General features: G+C 48.8%; 1 protein-coding gene and 1 long non-coding RNA gene across 14 annotated transcripts in view; one reads left to right on the top strand and one right to left on the bottom strand.

The window, feature by feature from the left end:
• Positions 1–718: 718 nt before the first annotated feature.
• LOC145723211 (uncharacterized) lies at positions 719–14,926 on the bottom strand. 2 transcript variants are annotated; one of them, XR_014148107.1, is made up of 3 exons: positions 14,826–14,926; positions 4,731–4,895; positions 719–859 (listed from the first exon to the last, which is right to left on the bottom strand). It is a non-coding gene; the product is annotated as an uncharacterized LOC145723211 (long non-coding RNA). The 2 variants fall into 2 exon arrangements; XR_014148106.1 differs by lacking the exon at positions 14,826–14,926 and adding an exon at positions 14,095–14,204.
• The window catches only part of LOC115942756 (uncharacterized), a 300,514-nt gene continuing 285,186 nt past the window's right edge, over positions 755–16,082 (top strand). For 3 of the 12 annotated variants that reach the window (XM_081829437.1, XM_081829439.1, XM_081829441.1), the window contains exons 1-4: positions 755–1,071; positions 7,138–7,300; positions 7,625–7,720; positions 8,681–8,885. In XM_081829437.1, coding sequence (XP_081685563.1) covers positions 755–1,071; positions 7,138–7,300; positions 7,625–7,633 — 489 coding nt within the window. In that variant the 3' untranslated portion in view covers positions 7,634–7,720; positions 8,681–8,885. Of the gene's footprint in view, positions 1,072–6,941; positions 7,081–7,137; positions 7,301–7,624; positions 7,721–8,292; positions 8,458–8,676; positions 8,929–9,594; positions 9,698–9,958; positions 10,583–16,082 lie in introns of those variants that run through there. The other 9 variants (XM_081829440.1, XM_081829445.1, XM_081829444.1 and 6 more) reach the window with 9 other exon arrangements.

The following is a 16,082-nucleotide window of genomic DNA, read 5'->3' as shown; positions in this document are numbered from 1 at the left end:
CCAGAAAAGGACTGGCCATGTGTCTTTGATGGGCGCAACAGTTCTGCTACCTGGGAGTTTCGGGGGCCTTGTCTGCAGAGGTAACCCTCTCCGGGATGGAATTCCTTTCATACTTCCCTACTTCAGAGGGCTGCCTCCACCAATGACCCGCTTTCTGTTCTGTGAAGACGATTCCTGCCACCCATGGAGGATCTTTTCTCATTTCCTACCTTCGTCCTTGAGTTGGAAAGCCCCTGAGATGAGATCTGAGGTATTCCCGGTTGCATCTCCTGAGCACCTTGTGCAGCGGAAGCGCATGCAGTCGGCACTCTCTAACTGCTGCCTGAAGGAATGGCTGGACGAGGAACCTCACAGAGCAAGAATACAGCTGCTACCTGAACACATCGCTCTTGCCAGCAGGCTGCAAACAAGCCCAAGGACGTGGCGAGTGGAGATCCCTGGGGGGCTATGACGGAGCCCTGGGCACCCTGGCTGAAACTGAGGGAGGGTCTCAAGACACTGAGGGGGGCAAAAGCAGCAGAGGTCCCAAGAGGTCAGAGAGGAGCGGGGCAGGTGGGTAGGGCCTAAAGGCCCTGAAGCACCGTGCTGTACTGGACAGGCCTGTGCGGTGACCTCGAGGCCCCCTCCCCGTGTCGCACAGACGTGCAGGGCGAGGGGCGGGGGGGCTAGGCACTCACTGCAGGCTGATGTGAGGGGGCAGCTTAAAGGAGTTTTTCAGGATGTGGAGCTGCTGGACCTTCCCCGGCTGCCCGGCATGAATAGCCCCTGTTATCTCAAAGGCCCAGGCGTCCCTCTCTTCTCGGGAACAGGCCTCCAGGAAGTACTCGGTGGACGTTTGAGTCTTCAGCTTAATGAGGAGCTGCAGGAAGAGACAGCCGGTCAGACCAGCACTCAGAGGCCTAGCGGGCAAGAGGATGGTGGTGGGGCAGCAAAGATGACAGGGCCACAGCAACCCGGGACACACAGGTCCAGCAGCTGCCGAATGCCCAGCCGCTCGGCCACATCCCAGTGGGTGGTCTTCAAAGATCCCCTTGCACACCTCAAGCCACAGGGAGCTCTTGGCCTCCTAAGGTAAGCTTTCCCTCCTGCACAGACTATATAGCGTAGGGACTGCTTCCTGGGCACTTTGCGTCCCTGCTTCTGACTCTGCCTTCGAGAACCATACAGACTAACCTTACCTCCCACGACAGCCCCTGGGCTGAAGTGGGAAATGCACTGGCTTTCAAGTCAGACCGATCTGAATGCAAATCCCAGCTCTGCCACTTAGCTGTGGACGCTTGGGCACATTAAGGGACCCCACCGGGCCTTTCTTCATCTGTCAAATGGGGATATGAACCCCTACCTCGGAGGCACTGTTCCTTACGCTCCCTTCCGTGCTCGTCTTTAGTCTAAGCATCCCCAGTCTTTCACACACTTCTCATAGGGTACGGTTTAAACTCTTAACCAGCTCATGCTCTGCTACACGTTCTGCAGTTGGTCAACATTCTCAGAAGCTCTGACCCATAGAACGGAACCAGCTGCTCCGGGAAAGCTCTGAGGGATGCGGGGTGCACGGGGCCTGCAGCCCGAGCTCACACTGGCGGCCCAGTAGACTAGCTCCGTGCAGTCAGCCGAGTCCTTCTGAGGTAGGCCGCATCTCCTCCATTCCCTAAATGTGCATTGAGGAGTTTTTTTTGACCATTGTGGGATTTGGATGCTGACCCTATTAAATATCATCTGAGTGGACTGGGCCTACCACTTCTGTTGTAAAACAGAGGCATTCTTTTTTTTTTTTTTAAGATTTTATTTATTTATTTGACAGAGAGAGAGCGCGCACACAAGCAGGGAGAGCGGCAGGCAGAGGGAGAAGCAAACTTCCCGCTGAGCAGGGAGCCCGATGCAGGGCTCGATCCCAGGACCCCAGGATCATGACCTGAGCTGAAGGCGGACACTTAACCAACTGAGCCACTGGGGCAGCCCAGAGGCATTCTTTCATTCCCATTCTGGTTTCCAATGTATTAGCTCCCAACTTGCTTCGCTTGCAAACTTAACATCCCTCCTCTCAACTAACAGCAAAAGCGGTGCTAAGACAAGGCTGGCTCACAGTCCCAAAGAATACCATGAATCTGTTCCTCTGAGTTAACACTGACTCGCTCATCAGCATTGTGGGAGAACAAATTCAACCAGCTCCCCGTACCTGCACTATCAGTGGGCAGTCAACATTTTAATGAAAGAATTTCAGGAGAGACTATAAAATTCCATGTGAAATCCAGGCATACTCTTCTATAGCTTCCCTAATTTAAAATATATATATATATATATATACACACACACACATATACACATATATATGCTTTATAACTTGTTCTTAGTGAACCTATGGGCTCCTCTTGACCTCTTCCAGCTCAAGGACTCATGAGCCAGGCAGATGACAATCTGGGAATTAACATGAAGCTCACAACTCCAGTTAGCAAATTTAACTTGTGTCCTTTTTTGGAAGTTTTTCCATATCTAGCCAATTCGACCAGCACTTTCGCTTTCTACTGTTCCTTAAAGAGTATTAAGGGGCATTGGGTCAACAAGTTAACCTACAAGTTCTGGGGTGTAATTTATGGAGAACTAGAGCCTTAAATTCACTTAGAAAATTAGGGTTGTTTTCTCTTAAAATCATCTCACTTATCTGTAAATTTGTTTTCTTTCTTAAACATTAATTCAGTGGCTCAGTCGTTGAGCGTCTGCCTTCGGCTCGGGTCATGATCCTGGGGTCCTGGGATCGAGCCCCGCATCGGGCTCCCTGCTTGGCAGGGAGCCTGCTTCTCCCTCTCCCACTCCCCCTGCTTGTTCCCTCTCTCTCTCTCTCTGTCGGATAGATAAATAAAATCTTAAAAAGAAAAAAAAAAAACAAACATTAATTCAGCAAGCATTTGTTAATCGTCTGCTATGTGTCCAGACACCATGTTTGGTCTTCCGATGCAATAAGGAGGAAGGTGCAGCCCCAGTCTGCCCAGGCTGGGCATTCTCTGGCAGCCCTACCTCCACCCAGCAGAACACTACTTGTCCTTCTTCATCATCAGCCCGTGCAGGTTGGCAGTGGGTAACTGTAGAAGGGCATTTCCTTTTTGCAGCCTCCTAGGCTGGAATGACCCTCACCACCTCCCTCTCCTTTGCCCTCAACATCCAGTCAACCATGTCTTATGGACATTTCATTCATAATGTTTTCTTGTGTTCCCCCTACTTTTTGCCTTATTTCATGCCTCATTATTTTAATAGCTCCCTTTTTTTTCTTGAGAAAGATTCAAAACTACAAAAGAGTACAGTGGTTAACATAACAAATACCAGGAAACCCACCACCCAGAAAGGACGGTCATGAATATTTTCTTATACTTGGAAGGCTTGTCAATCAGTCTAAAAGAGTCAAAGAAGAAAAACATGGTAGGGACGCCTGGGTGGCTCAGTTGTTTAAGTGGCTGCCTTTGGCTCAGGTCATGATCCCAGGGTCCTGGGATTGAGTCCCACATCAGGCTCCCTGCTCAGCGGGGAGTCTGCTTCTCCCTCTGCCTCTGCTCCCTCCTGCTCGTGCTCTCTCTCCGACAAATAAATAAAATAAAATCTTAAAAAAAAAACAAACATGGTAATAAAGAAGAAAATGGTGGGGCGCCTGGCTGGCTCAGTTGGTGGAGCATGTAACTCTTGATCTCGGGGTTGTGATTTCGAGCCACACGTAGAAAATACTTAAAAAAATAAAAAAGAAAAAGAGAAAGAAGAAAATGTAAGATCCCTTCTTTATGGATCTAGTAACTTATTAGGAACAGAACGCAGTTCTTCACTTTAGTCCTCCTAAGAGCGTTTTTACCCGTCCACTCTCTCACTCAGAACCTTCGATGGCTCCCCATTTCCTCCATCTGGCCCCAGCCAATCTCCCATTGCTCCCTGGGTGAACATTCCCCTCTGGCCACACGGGCCATTGTTATCTCCAAATCGATCTCTCCCCTCATTTTTACACTTTTCCACCTGCCCATAACGTCTGCCTTTCTCCTCTTTCAGATCTTTGCCAAATCTCTATTCCTCCCAATGCTGTACCTGACTCAGCCTCTAATTACATCTTCCTCCTCTTCAGGAATACAGTGTTCTCTACAGCTAATCATGTTTGTGCCAACGTTTGGAATTCTGAATGTTTTTCATTTAACTACTTGCTTTCATAATAAGATTAATAATTCAAGGAGAAACAGTCTAACCATTTTCTTCCTTGACTCCTCCAAGCCTAGCAAATTTCTTGGCACATAATGGGCCCTCAAAAACGATTGATTCAGATACCTTTTTGACGGTGGGGTTGAAACTGCACCTGACTTTTGGAACATGCACCCCCTCAGGGGATAAAAGCCACCATATTAAATTCCAAGGTAGCAATAATTGCGTCCATATATGTAGCGCGCCTCCTAGTCAACAAAGTGCTTTGACAGACCATCACCTTCTGTCATGATCCTCAACACAGCTATCTCTCATGATCCCCAACATAATCACAGGAGATAGCGAGGTGTCATTATTCTACCCCATTTCGTAGATGAGGAACTAAGGCTCAGAGAGGTTCAACTACTTGCCCAAGGTCACACACCTGGTACATAGTGCATCAGGACTTGAATTTAGGTTTTTCAATGATAACTCAGCTCTTCACCCACATTACTCTCACCAAAGAGGCCAGAGCTGGGAGGGTCTGAGGCAGGGGGAGCCGGGAAGCAGGGGCCTTCACTTACCGGTCGGTTTTCATACTCCAGGCAGGGGCAGGTGATAGTGCAGCCATCCAGAAGGATCCGGCCCTTGGGAGGGGTCACCTTCCGACCCCCCTCAAGCTTGTAGTACAGCAACGTGTTTTGCCGAAGGATGAACCATCGTGCCTTCCAGTTGTGGACAATGTGACCCTGAGGACGGACAGGAGAGCCCAGCAGTGAGGTGGCTGAGGGGACCAAAGAGGGGGACAGCATTATCTGTTTTTAAAAAAACCTCATTTTATTTTTTTAATTTTAAAATAATTTCAATTCAGAGGCACCTGGGTGGCTCAGTCAGTTAAGCGTCTTCCTTCAGCTCAGGTCATGATCTCAGGGTCCTGGGATTGAGACCTGCATCATGCTCCCTACTCAGTGGAGAGTCTGCTTCTCCCTCTCCCTCTGCCTCCTCCCCACCCTGCTCATGCTCTGTCTCTATTTCTCTCTCTCTCTCAAATAAATAAATAAAATCTTTAAAAAAATAAAATAATTTCAATTCAGAGAAAAGCTGAAGAATAGTATTAAAGAACTTTTTTACAGAATCATTTAAGAGTAAACTTTTAACATGATGTTCCATCACTTCTGAATATTTTATTGTGTATCTCCTACAAAAAAGGGGAGGGGAAATATTTCCAACATAACCACGATGCAAACATCAACATCAGGAAATTTCCATTAATATGTTATTTTCATTGATTCCACAACCCCCATCCAAGTTTCACCAATTGCCCCAATAATGTCCTTAATAGCCAAAGGATCCAGTTCAAAAATCATACCTTTTATTTTCATTTTCATGAAAAAAGTGTTATCTGTCTGGATCTCCTTGTCATCTCTTTTGAGTATGTAACAAAGACCTTTGGCATTGACCTTCTAGTTCCCAGTTGGCCTTTTTTGTGATTATAAACCTTGAAAGAAATTGTGAAGTCCCAGAAGAGAGAATCCTACCACTAGGAGACAGTCATTGCTAACACTTTGTGTTTTCTTATAGTCTTTTTTTCTCTTCGTTTTTACTTTCTGGTTTTTAAAAAAACCAGGACCATGTTACCTATAGTTTTATTATCTAGTTTTTGTTTTGTTTAGCTTTGCTGAGCATCTTCTCACACCAATATGTTTCTTTAAAACATTTTATTTATTTATTTATTTTTTAAGATTTTATTTATTTGACAGAGAGAGACACAGCAAAAGAGGGAACACAAGTAGGGGGAGCAGGAGAGGGAGAAGCAGGCTTCCCGCGGAGCAGGGAGCCCGATGTGGGGCTCGATCCCAGGACCCTGGGATCATGACCTGAGCCGAAGGCAGATGCTTAGCCGACTGAGACACCCAGGTGCCCCTAAAGAGCCTTTTTCTAAAACAGAGCAACAGATGAGGGAATGTCTACTGAGGAATTAGAAAGGAATGGGTTTAGTACACACTCATTAAAGCCACTTTCCTGGCATATTTCCCAGAGCAGAGCCCAATAAGGACTGGATTCTAACTAAGAGAGATGCACTTTATCTGAATCAGAGACCATTTCCCCCATTCATGCCTTTCCTTACATTTCCTAGCATTTACTTATTTCAGAGTCTCCCTGAGTTCTCACACCTGTGGTATTGGAATAGCTCAGTGTGTACTGAGTGCTGTTAGGGAACCAAAAGGTGTAGAAGGAGTTGACAGAGTGAGCACTGGGCTGTGAATTTTACGTTTTGCTCTTCCCACTGTCCCGTACTTAGGATCAACATGTAACATGACGGTTAACAGAGGTCCTTGATGTGGGTAGACATGTTTAAAGAAACAAAAAAAGATTTGGCTCTGGCTACTCAGTGGCGGGGGTTCTCTACTGCTCTCCACGTGGCCCAGACTCGGGTCCTCTTTCTAGATGACCCCTACTGAGGGGCTCCTGGAGCAGCATTAGCAGTAAATTGCTGGCTCAAAAGCTTGTGTATGGGGAGAAGGCAATCCTAGTGGATGGAATGGGGGCAGGTGTGAGGTGGAGAAGGCACGAGGGCAAAATAATCTTAAACCTTAAAACATAGGTGTTACAGGCTAAATTACGTCCGCCCTAACGCACACACATTCATATATTAAAGCCCTAACTCCCAGTATTGACTGTATGTGGAGATAGGGCTTTAAAGAGGTGATTAGGTTGAAATGAGGCCATTAAGGGGGCCCTAACCCAATCTGCCTGGGGTCCTTATAAGAAAAGGACCCTTAAACACACAGAGAGACAGCGGGGAGGCCTATGCACAGAGGAAAGACCGTGCGAGCACCCAGCACGAAGTCGCCCATCTGCGAGCGGAGGACAGAGGCCTCAGAAGAAGCCAAACCTGCTGACAGCTGGACTCGTACCCTAGACTCCAAAACTGTGAGAAAACAAATCTCTGTTGAAGCCGTCTTGTCTGTGGTATTTTTGTTCCGGCAGCTCTAGCAAACTAAAACAACAGGGAGAGGAGAAATGGGGCTTAGAGATATCACAGAGAAAACTGTCACCAACAGATGTTGAACAGGACAAACCAATATGGAGATTCTGTACTTTCCTGGACAAAATGCTACATCTCCCAGAATCCCTGGCACGAAGGCAACAGGTGGGTGACCAGGTCGCTGCCACTCTCTGGCACGGGGAACTGATACATATCTGGCAGCAACAGGGGGAAACCGGAATTTTGGGCAAGAACAGTGTTGGAAGAACAGGTTCTTCTGACACCAGTCCCCAGAGCTATCAGGGACAAACGGCAAATAATGTCAGCAGTGATGTTTCCACTAGAAATGTCTGGTGGTGCTGTTGGGTATTTTTGTCTGGCTACATCGTCCCTAGCTATATAGCATCCCAGCCAGGTTCACTGGCCCTCCCAAATATTCCTGAGTTACTTAATAATTAATATTCCTCCATGAAATCCCCTTCTGTTCAGACTCACTAGAGTGGAATGTGTTTATGAGCAACTGCGGATCCTGACAGCAAAGGAGAAAGGTCTGCAGAGAAAGGCTGATGAGAAAGGACTGACTGTGTAAGTAGAAATCCTGAAGCAGCTGGCAACCCTCATAAAAAATGTTCAAGTTCTTTGACCCAATAATTCCACTTCCGAGGATGTGTGCTGAGTAAATTGTCTAGGATATGGAAGAGGTTTTATGTATTGAGACACTTTGAATCATTGCTTATGATAAAATAATGCAAAATATTCTAACTGTGTAACAACACTGTGCCCACTGTGGCCGTAGAGGAGGGATTCCAATCCTAACAGACGGCAGGAAAGGTCACTGGTGGAACCCTCAAGGTCAAACGCAGCAGCCTGAGCCTACCAAGAATCACAGCGCCCATGGTCTTCGACATAGGCAAAGCACTTTTACTTACATTTTTTCATATGATACCTAAAAATAATTCTAGTAGTTATTTTAGAAAATTTCTGAAGGGATACCTCAAGAAAGTTGATGGTTATCATCTCTAAGGACTAAGACTGGATACAGGGCAACAAGAATGAAAACTTATTTTTCAATTTACAGCCTTGAGTACTTTTCTAGTTTTTTTTAATAATAAGCATGTATTATTTTTGTAATGGAAAATAAATTGAAATTCAAATAGACAAAAATCCTGATGAGATGACTAGGGAAATCATTATCAATTCATTCAACAATCAGTGGCTAACGACTACTTCAGCAAGCACTGTGCTAGCAGCAGGGAGACAAAGATGAACAAGATTCTGACCTAAGACAGTGGAAGAGACAGACAGTGATGCCAGCCATTGTGGTAAGTTCTAGGACAGACGATTGGTGGGGTCCCCCAGGATCCCCACCTCCTGATACTACACCCTTGTATAGTTTCTTCCCACAGTGTACAAGGGTTGCTCTGTGTGACCAAGAGAATATGGCAGAGGGATGATTTGTCAGTTGACATTAGGTTATAAAAGACCCTGTAGCTTCAGTTTTGGGGACTCTCTCTCTCTCTGACCATGTATTCCAGGGAAAGCTAGCTGCCACATCATGACCAGCCCCTACAAAGAGGAGAGGAACCCAGGCCACCAGCCAGCAGCCGTGTGAGTGAGTTTGCAGTTGGATCCTCCGGTCAGCCAAGCCTCCAGGAGACTGCCACACTGGGCAACATTTTGGCTGGAACCTCATGAGAGACTTGAATCTTGCAGCTAAGATGTTCCTGAATACGTGCCCCTCAGAAACCACGTGAGATAATAAGTGTTTATTGTCTTAAGATGTTAAGCTTTGGGTTGATTATTACAGAACAACAGAGAAGTAAAACAGGTCACGATGCAAACCCCAAGAAGCAGCTCTGCTGATGGAGGAAGCTCCAAGGAGGCTGAATGGGCTGAGGAAGGCTCCTGGAAGGGCTGATGTTAGGGCTGAGTCTGGAAGGCTGAGTGGAGTTGGCCAGGTCAGGAAGGCAGGGAAGGGAGAGCTTGAGCCACTTCCACTTGTGAGAAACTCCAAGTGGTTCTATCTGGCTTTGGCTCAGAGGCCTGTGGGCAAAGGACAGGGGAAGTGACGCGGGTCCAGTGGGCTTCAGGTTCCATGCTGCAAAGTTCGATCTTTATACTGTGGCCAGAGGGGAGTCCCTGAAGACTTTTAACTAGAAGGACGACGAAAAGCTTGGGTTCTCATGTTTAGAAGATCACCCTGACCACACTGTGGCAGAAGGGCTGAATGAAGCGGGCCAGACTGCAGCAGGCACCTCAGCTGGAGGCTGCAGTAACATCCACCAAATGGGAAGGAGAGCACGATTACCCCTGGGCTACAGATAAACACGTCATGCTCAGAGGAAATAAGGAACTGGTTCAAAGTCAGCAAGTAAAGGGGGTCAGAGGCCAAAACTACAGTGGTACAGCTGAAAAATATGCCAGGCCTCCTCTAACCGGGCAGTTTCCTCCCTCTCCAGGCTCCTTGTCTGCAAGTAGCTGGCCGGGGCCAGAGGCCCACTGGACCACAAGCGGCTTAGGGTCCCCAGAACCTCTTTAGGGGGAAGGAGGAGAGTCCATAAGGTAGGACAGCACCTCCACAGTTGGGCTTAAGAGTCATGGAATGTTACAGCTGGAGGGACCCTTTGAAAAAGTCCATAGTACTCCCTAACTTTAATGATGAGGAAACTAAGGTCCAGAAAGTTCTTGCCCAAGACCCTACAACCCCAAAGAAGCAGACATGGTACTTGTTATGGATTGAATTATGTGCCCCCAAAAGGTATGTTGAATTCTTAACCCTGGTACCTACAAATGTGATCTCATTTGGAAATGGGGTCTTTGCAGATGTGATCAGGATAAGATGAAGTCATCCTGGATTAGGATGGCCCTAATACTAATGGTGTCCTTATATGAAGAGGAGAATTTGGACACTGAGACACACAGGGAGAAGATCATCATGTGACCATGGAGGCAGACATTGGAGTGGTGCATCCACAAGCCAGGGAATGCCGTGGATTGCCTGTGTCAGATGATGGCTCTCTCTCTCTATATATATAGGTCTCTGCCCCCCATTCCTGGCACAGAGCTCCTGAAACCCTTGCAATTTCCTGGGTGCTAGCAGCATTTTTTGTTCTCATGAGGTGACTCTGGGTAGGCTCCTGGATAAAGGCTGGTCACCATAAAGAACACGCCACAATTAGAAGCTTGATTCTCTTGAGAGGGGAGAAGGGCTGAAAATGGAGTTAATGATCAATCACACCTCTGTGATGAAGACTCCATAAAATCCCAAAAGTATGGGGTTCAGAGACCTTCTGGGTTGGTGCCTACATGGAGGTGCTGAGACTGGCATGCCCGGAGAGCACACAGAAGCTCCATGCTCCTTCCCGCATACCTTGCCCTATCCAGCTTTTCCAACTGCCTGTTCATCTGTATCATTTATCGAAGCCTTTAGTAAACTGGCAAATGTAAGTGTTTCCCTGAGTTCTGTGAGCCACTGCTGCAAACTAATTGAAATGGTCATTGGAACATCCAAACAGTTATCCAAACAATTAGTCCATTTGTCAGAAGCACAAGTGATAACCCAGGCTTGTGACTAGTGTCTGAAGTATGGGTACAGTGGGGTGGGGGTGGTGGGGGGCAGTCCTGGGGGACTGATCCCTTGACCTGTGGGATGTGACGCCATCTCCAGGTAGATAGTGTCAGAACTGAGTTAAAGACATGCCGCTGGTGCCACAGAGAATTGCTTGGTGTGGGGAAAAACCTCCACACATTCGGTAAAAGTAAAGGAGACTCACAGGATAAAGAAACAACAATAGGGAGGAACAAAGTTTTTCCCTATAGGGAAAGGAAAAATCTGGGTTTTTCTTTTACAGCCTGTAAATACCAAAGCAAAAGAGGCAAGGGAGGACTCTCCCCATAGGCTTCAGAGGAAGGATGGCCCTGCCAACACCTTGATTTCAGACTTCTAGCCTGCAGAACTCCTTCTAGATTTTTTTCTTCTATGCCTATTTTTTCCTAATGCCTTGTATATTTTTACTCTTTGGGTTATCATATTATAAGCATTTAAAACATCTGCATAAGCATACTTAGTCATTTATTTGTGGAGACATATAGGTAGTTTCCAGTTTTTTCACTATAAAAATAACACTTTGAGGGTGCTGGGTGGCTCAGTCGTTAGGCGTCTGCCTTTGGCTCAGGTCATGATCCCGGGTCCTGGGATTGAGCCCTGCATGGGGCTCCCTGCTTGGCGGGAAGCCTGCTTCTCCCTCTCCCTCACTTATGTTCCCTCTCTCGCTGTGTCTCTGTCAAATAAATAAATAAATAGATAATCTTAAAAAAAAAAAAAAAAACACTTTGTTCATAAAGCTTTAACGGTATTTCCTTGGGTTTGAGTCCGACAAAGGAAATTTTTAGGCCAAAGCGTGTTAACATTGCCATGTCATTTTCTAAGAGTGTCATCGGAGGTGTGAGCCAGCAGCAATGCCTGAAGGGCCTCAGCGTCTTCTTAAAGGAAGAGCAATCTTGCCTGTGCTGATCCCACTTCCTTCCCCCTCACCCTTCTTTAAAGCCAGGCCAAGTGAGTGCCCTGCATTTGCCTGGAGCTTTGCTTCTTTCGTGTCTGGGCGGGAGTGAGAGCCAAATCCATCATGCCCCTGCCCGTCCCCTGCTTCACCCTCACCCTCACCGGTGATGACTGTTTGTACTCTGGGCTTCCAGCTCAGGTCCTGCCCCACCCCCGGGGCTGTAAAGCCTCCTAAATGTATGGAATCCTACGGCCATAGCCCTGCAACTTCTCCAGGGGACACAGAGCTGCTGTTGCCACCCAGGAGGAAAGGGGTTAAGGGGGAGAGAAAGCTGAGATGGATCCGTAGGTGGGAACAGTGAGCAGGGTCCCCCCCGCCCCCCCCAGGGCCAGGTCCCTCACCTGGAAGGAAAGGGTGCTGCTTCCCCTGGCCTCGGGGTCAGCCTCCACACTCCTGTCTTTGGAATGAGCTTTCCCCATGTCAGCCAGGCCCGTGCTGTGGGCTTTGGGGGCTAGCCCTGTTGACTGTCCTCACTTGCCTGTACCCCGGACTCCCTAAGCCAGCCACCCAGGACTGGGCAGCCATCCTGAAGAGAACTCATGTCCTTCCTTCCCTGTGGCCTTCCCTGACTCTCATGGAGGCGGTGGCAGGAATCTTGTGAGGTAACCCCAGCGACAGGGGGAGGCCCCTACCAGATAGCCCCAGCTGTCTGGACAATCAACAATGCCCACCAACCCCCCTGCCCAGGTCACACTCTCCCTCTCACCTCAGGAGCTGCAGGAAAATGGGAGGCTGCAGAAGCCCTCCCACAGGTTGTCTCTCTGAGACAAACCAGGAGAGGGACAGGCTATCGCTCTAACCACCGTGGCTTGGAATTTGGTACCTGCTCCCCTGACCCTTGATCCGGCATCAGCCTCCCACTATGCCTTCCTGCTTACAGTTTTGAGCAAACACACCCGCCCTCCTATATCAAATAATGTGCAACACAACATGGCTACATTACCTACTCACCCGAAAGCGATTGGAGACTTCGGGGCTACTCTGGCCTCCACGGGAGGTAATGCCAGGGGAAGCCCCTTCATCCCTCTTCATCCATCTCCCTCCCAAAGCTATAATCTCAGTAGAAGAGCCAAAAGGCTCATCCCCAGATTTTATGCTCTGCTGTTATGTTAGTACAAACCCTTAGGGTCAACATCAATGTTGAAAGAACTATAAAAAACCGAACCTCCTCTTGCTGCTGCTCTTTGGTTCATTTTCCACCTTGATCTGTGTGTTCTGTGTTTGTCTGGACTCTTGCTAGCTGAGGGAAAGGCCACGTGGGCCGTGGGCAAGGACTGAGGATGGAGGTTGGGTCCCAGTTGTTATTAGTCCTGGGGCTCGGGGCAAGCGGTCTCATCTGTCATTCAGTGATAACAACACCCACCCTGCGGTGGACAGATCAAGGCTTGGAGTCAACCCTAGTGGGTTTGCACCTGCTCCATCACCCACGAGCTCCCAGACCCTGAGCAAACTGCTTAATTCACCTCCTTGAACTTTGTTTCTCCTTTGGGGAGAGGGAGGAACGCGGTGCTCCACGTGCGGGGCGGCTGGGGGACTGCGGAACACCGTAAGTGCCTAGCAGCCTGAGGCTGCCTCTTTGCCCGGGGGTTACCGTGGAGAGTGCGGGAGATGGCGCACAGATGGGCGCTGCGAGCCCCAGAGCACACCTACGTGAGCAAATTGACATATGGTCCTCTCCACATCTTAGTAAGTTGTTTTAACTAAGATGTCCGCCTCAGGAGCCGCCCCCCACCCCGTACCACCGACCAAGCGGGATCTGCTCCTTGCCTGTGCCCCGGCCGCTCCGTTCACCCGAAGCCGCCCCCGCCCTCCGCCCCCGGCCGCCCCCGGCCGCCCCCGGCCCGCCGAGCCCGCCGTCGGCCGCGGGCTGGGGACCCGGCTCCGGGAGCCGCCGCCCGCCGCTGGCCGCCGGGCCAGTGTCCGGAGAGGCTCCGGCGCGCTCACCCTCTTGACGAGGAAGCCCTCCTTGAGCACGCCGTCCTCCATGTCGCCGCGCGCGCCCCCCCCGGCCTGCGGGCGCTCCAGGTGCGCTCACCGCGCTCCTCCCGCGCCTCCCGCGCCCGCTGCGCCCAGGAAGCGCCTCCGAAGCGGCGCCTCCCTGGCCCGCGTCCAGAGCCCGAGGCCGCGGGGCCTCCCGGGCAGGAAGTCACGCCAGGTCGGGGTTTCTGACGCGGTTGCCCCCGCGAAGGTGCGCTAGGGTCCGCGGCTAGGCCTCCGGGTACAGAGTGTGCCAGCTCTCAGCGTCCCGCCCTGGCGGAGCCTCCGGGAGCCTTCCCGGCCCCGCGCTCTCCGACCGGGCGGGGTGCCCCATCCAGGTGCCCCCAGCACGCTCGGCGCCCATCTTCGCCCGCCCCCAGCCTTAACCAGCTGCCTGCCTGGCCCTTGAGTAATATTTACGGAATTAAACGGAGCTGAGGATTTTCAGGAATTCGGAGTCATCCCCGAGCTCAGTGGAAATGCGGGTGGGAGACTGGATGCAGTGGAACCAGGCTAGGAACTTTATCCTGGCCTCTGGTGGGGATACAGAGCAAAGTTCCCATTCGCAAAAAAAGGTCACAGGTTTAAAGGAGCAGGCACAGATTGCCTCCAAAATACACCCTCCCACCCTCCAGCCCCCCTAAAAAAGCTAGAGATGGAGAGATTCCATCATTAGAGGCAAAATTTAAGGGAACGCAAGGAACTCAGTAATCTAGATAAATTAGATTTTAACTCAATATTTTTTAAAATAAAAAATGCAAAAAATCCGGGATGAACAAAATACCAAAATTTTAAATGAGGACAAACAATTGGAGCCTGAAACAAAAGGAAACATAGTAATACTGATTCTGTTTAGTAATCCATATTCAGCTTGTTCATTGTTTGCACTGTGTGTGAAGGGCCCCCTTAGGACTGTTCACCAGGATGGGGAAAGGCCCCAGAGACCTAGCAGGGAAGAAAAGTTTCTGTCAGGAGAAAGAACCCCAGGCTGCCTTTCAGAACCAGCCTGGGGCCAATTCCCAAACCACAAAAGGGCACTCCTGCCCTGGAAATGGCCCCGCCTCAGCCTTCTCGCTGACTGACTTCACATCTCCCGGTGAGTCCAAAAGGAATGGGGCTTCCACTCCATTTCAGAATGAACATAGACTCACCTTCTGAAGCCAGGTCTGTAGCGGGTGCTAGGTTTTATTTAATGCACAGCAACTCCATTAAGTGAGTTTATTATCCTTTTTTTTGTTCCCCAGCAAAAGAAACTGAAACTCAAAAGCAGTTAAATAACTTGGCCAAGGTCACACAAGGTAGGAGTTTAATTATGATGCACTTGCTTCTCAGTTCTTGAGCTGGGAAGAGGAAAGAATCCCATGAGCTCTGAAATCTTGCTGGGTTCAAACCTAGGACATGAGAGGATAGAATAGGAAATTCCAATCCTCTTTGGCTCCAGGTATGGTCTGTTCATCTCCTGCATACATAACCTGCTTCCTGTCCTGGGGAAGCCCCTGGTCCAGCCCACCCCAAGTCTGACTCACTAGACTCAGAGCATGAGTCACACTCCTTCCTCACCCAGCTGTCTAGCCCACCAGGGAACCACACTGACATAAGCCCGATATAACCATTGGGAAGAGGAGGAAGCAGACACTGGTGAACAGCTGAGACTTGGGGAAGGGAGAAGGAAAGGGAAGGAAGCTCAGAACACAAGAGCTTATCTTGCTCTTCCAGGCAGACACCACTCCCCTCCCTCTCAAGGCTTAGGCTAATGTGGAAGGATCCTGACTCTCTCGAAGGTCAGATAATATCTAGAATGTGTGAGTTGTAGAAAGCTATATGGTCAGTGTTTGGGTGGCCCAATGTGAAATTCCACCATTAGAGAGTCATTCCTTTAGCTATAAATAAGAATCCACTGTTTAAGATACAGCGGAGAAAGGTAAATCATGGAGTCTTACTCATAATGAATACATTGACTTAATGAATGTATCAGAATCACAGAATCAGAATCTAACCGTTAAATCATCCAATCTAGACACTTCATTTTATAAATGAGGACTCCCAAAGCCCAGAGAAATAAAATGACTTGTCCAAGGTCTCACAGCCAGTTAGTGGCAATGCTAGGACCAGAAAACAGGCTAACAGTGTAAGTATTTCAAGGCTAACTCTCAGCAAATGCAGGGACACTTCCCTTAGCAGTGTCCTGCATCAGAGTAGGACTGCCTTCAGGGTGTAACTACACAGGCTGGAAAGAGTTCTGTCTGCAAAGCCAGAAAAGACTTTAAACAATGTTTTTTATGTTTTTTGCTGACCATAAATAATTTTTGTGCTCATTATAGAAAATACCAAAAAAAGATAAGACCACCCAAATCCCATTATCCAGGTAGATAAGTATTTTTACATGCACATATTTTTTATTTAAAAAT

The sequence above is a fragment of the Leptonychotes weddellii genome, chromosome 9 (genome assembly GCF_054177405.1).
Source record: "Leptonychotes weddellii isolate Sample4059 chromosome 9, ASM5417740v2, whole genome shotgun sequence".
NCBI classification, from domain to species: domain Eukaryota; kingdom Metazoa; phylum Chordata; class Mammalia; order Carnivora; family Phocidae; genus Leptonychotes; species Leptonychotes weddellii.
The sequence above is the reverse complement of the archived record's forward strand: the minus strand, read 5'-3'. Positions and strand labels throughout refer to the sequence as shown.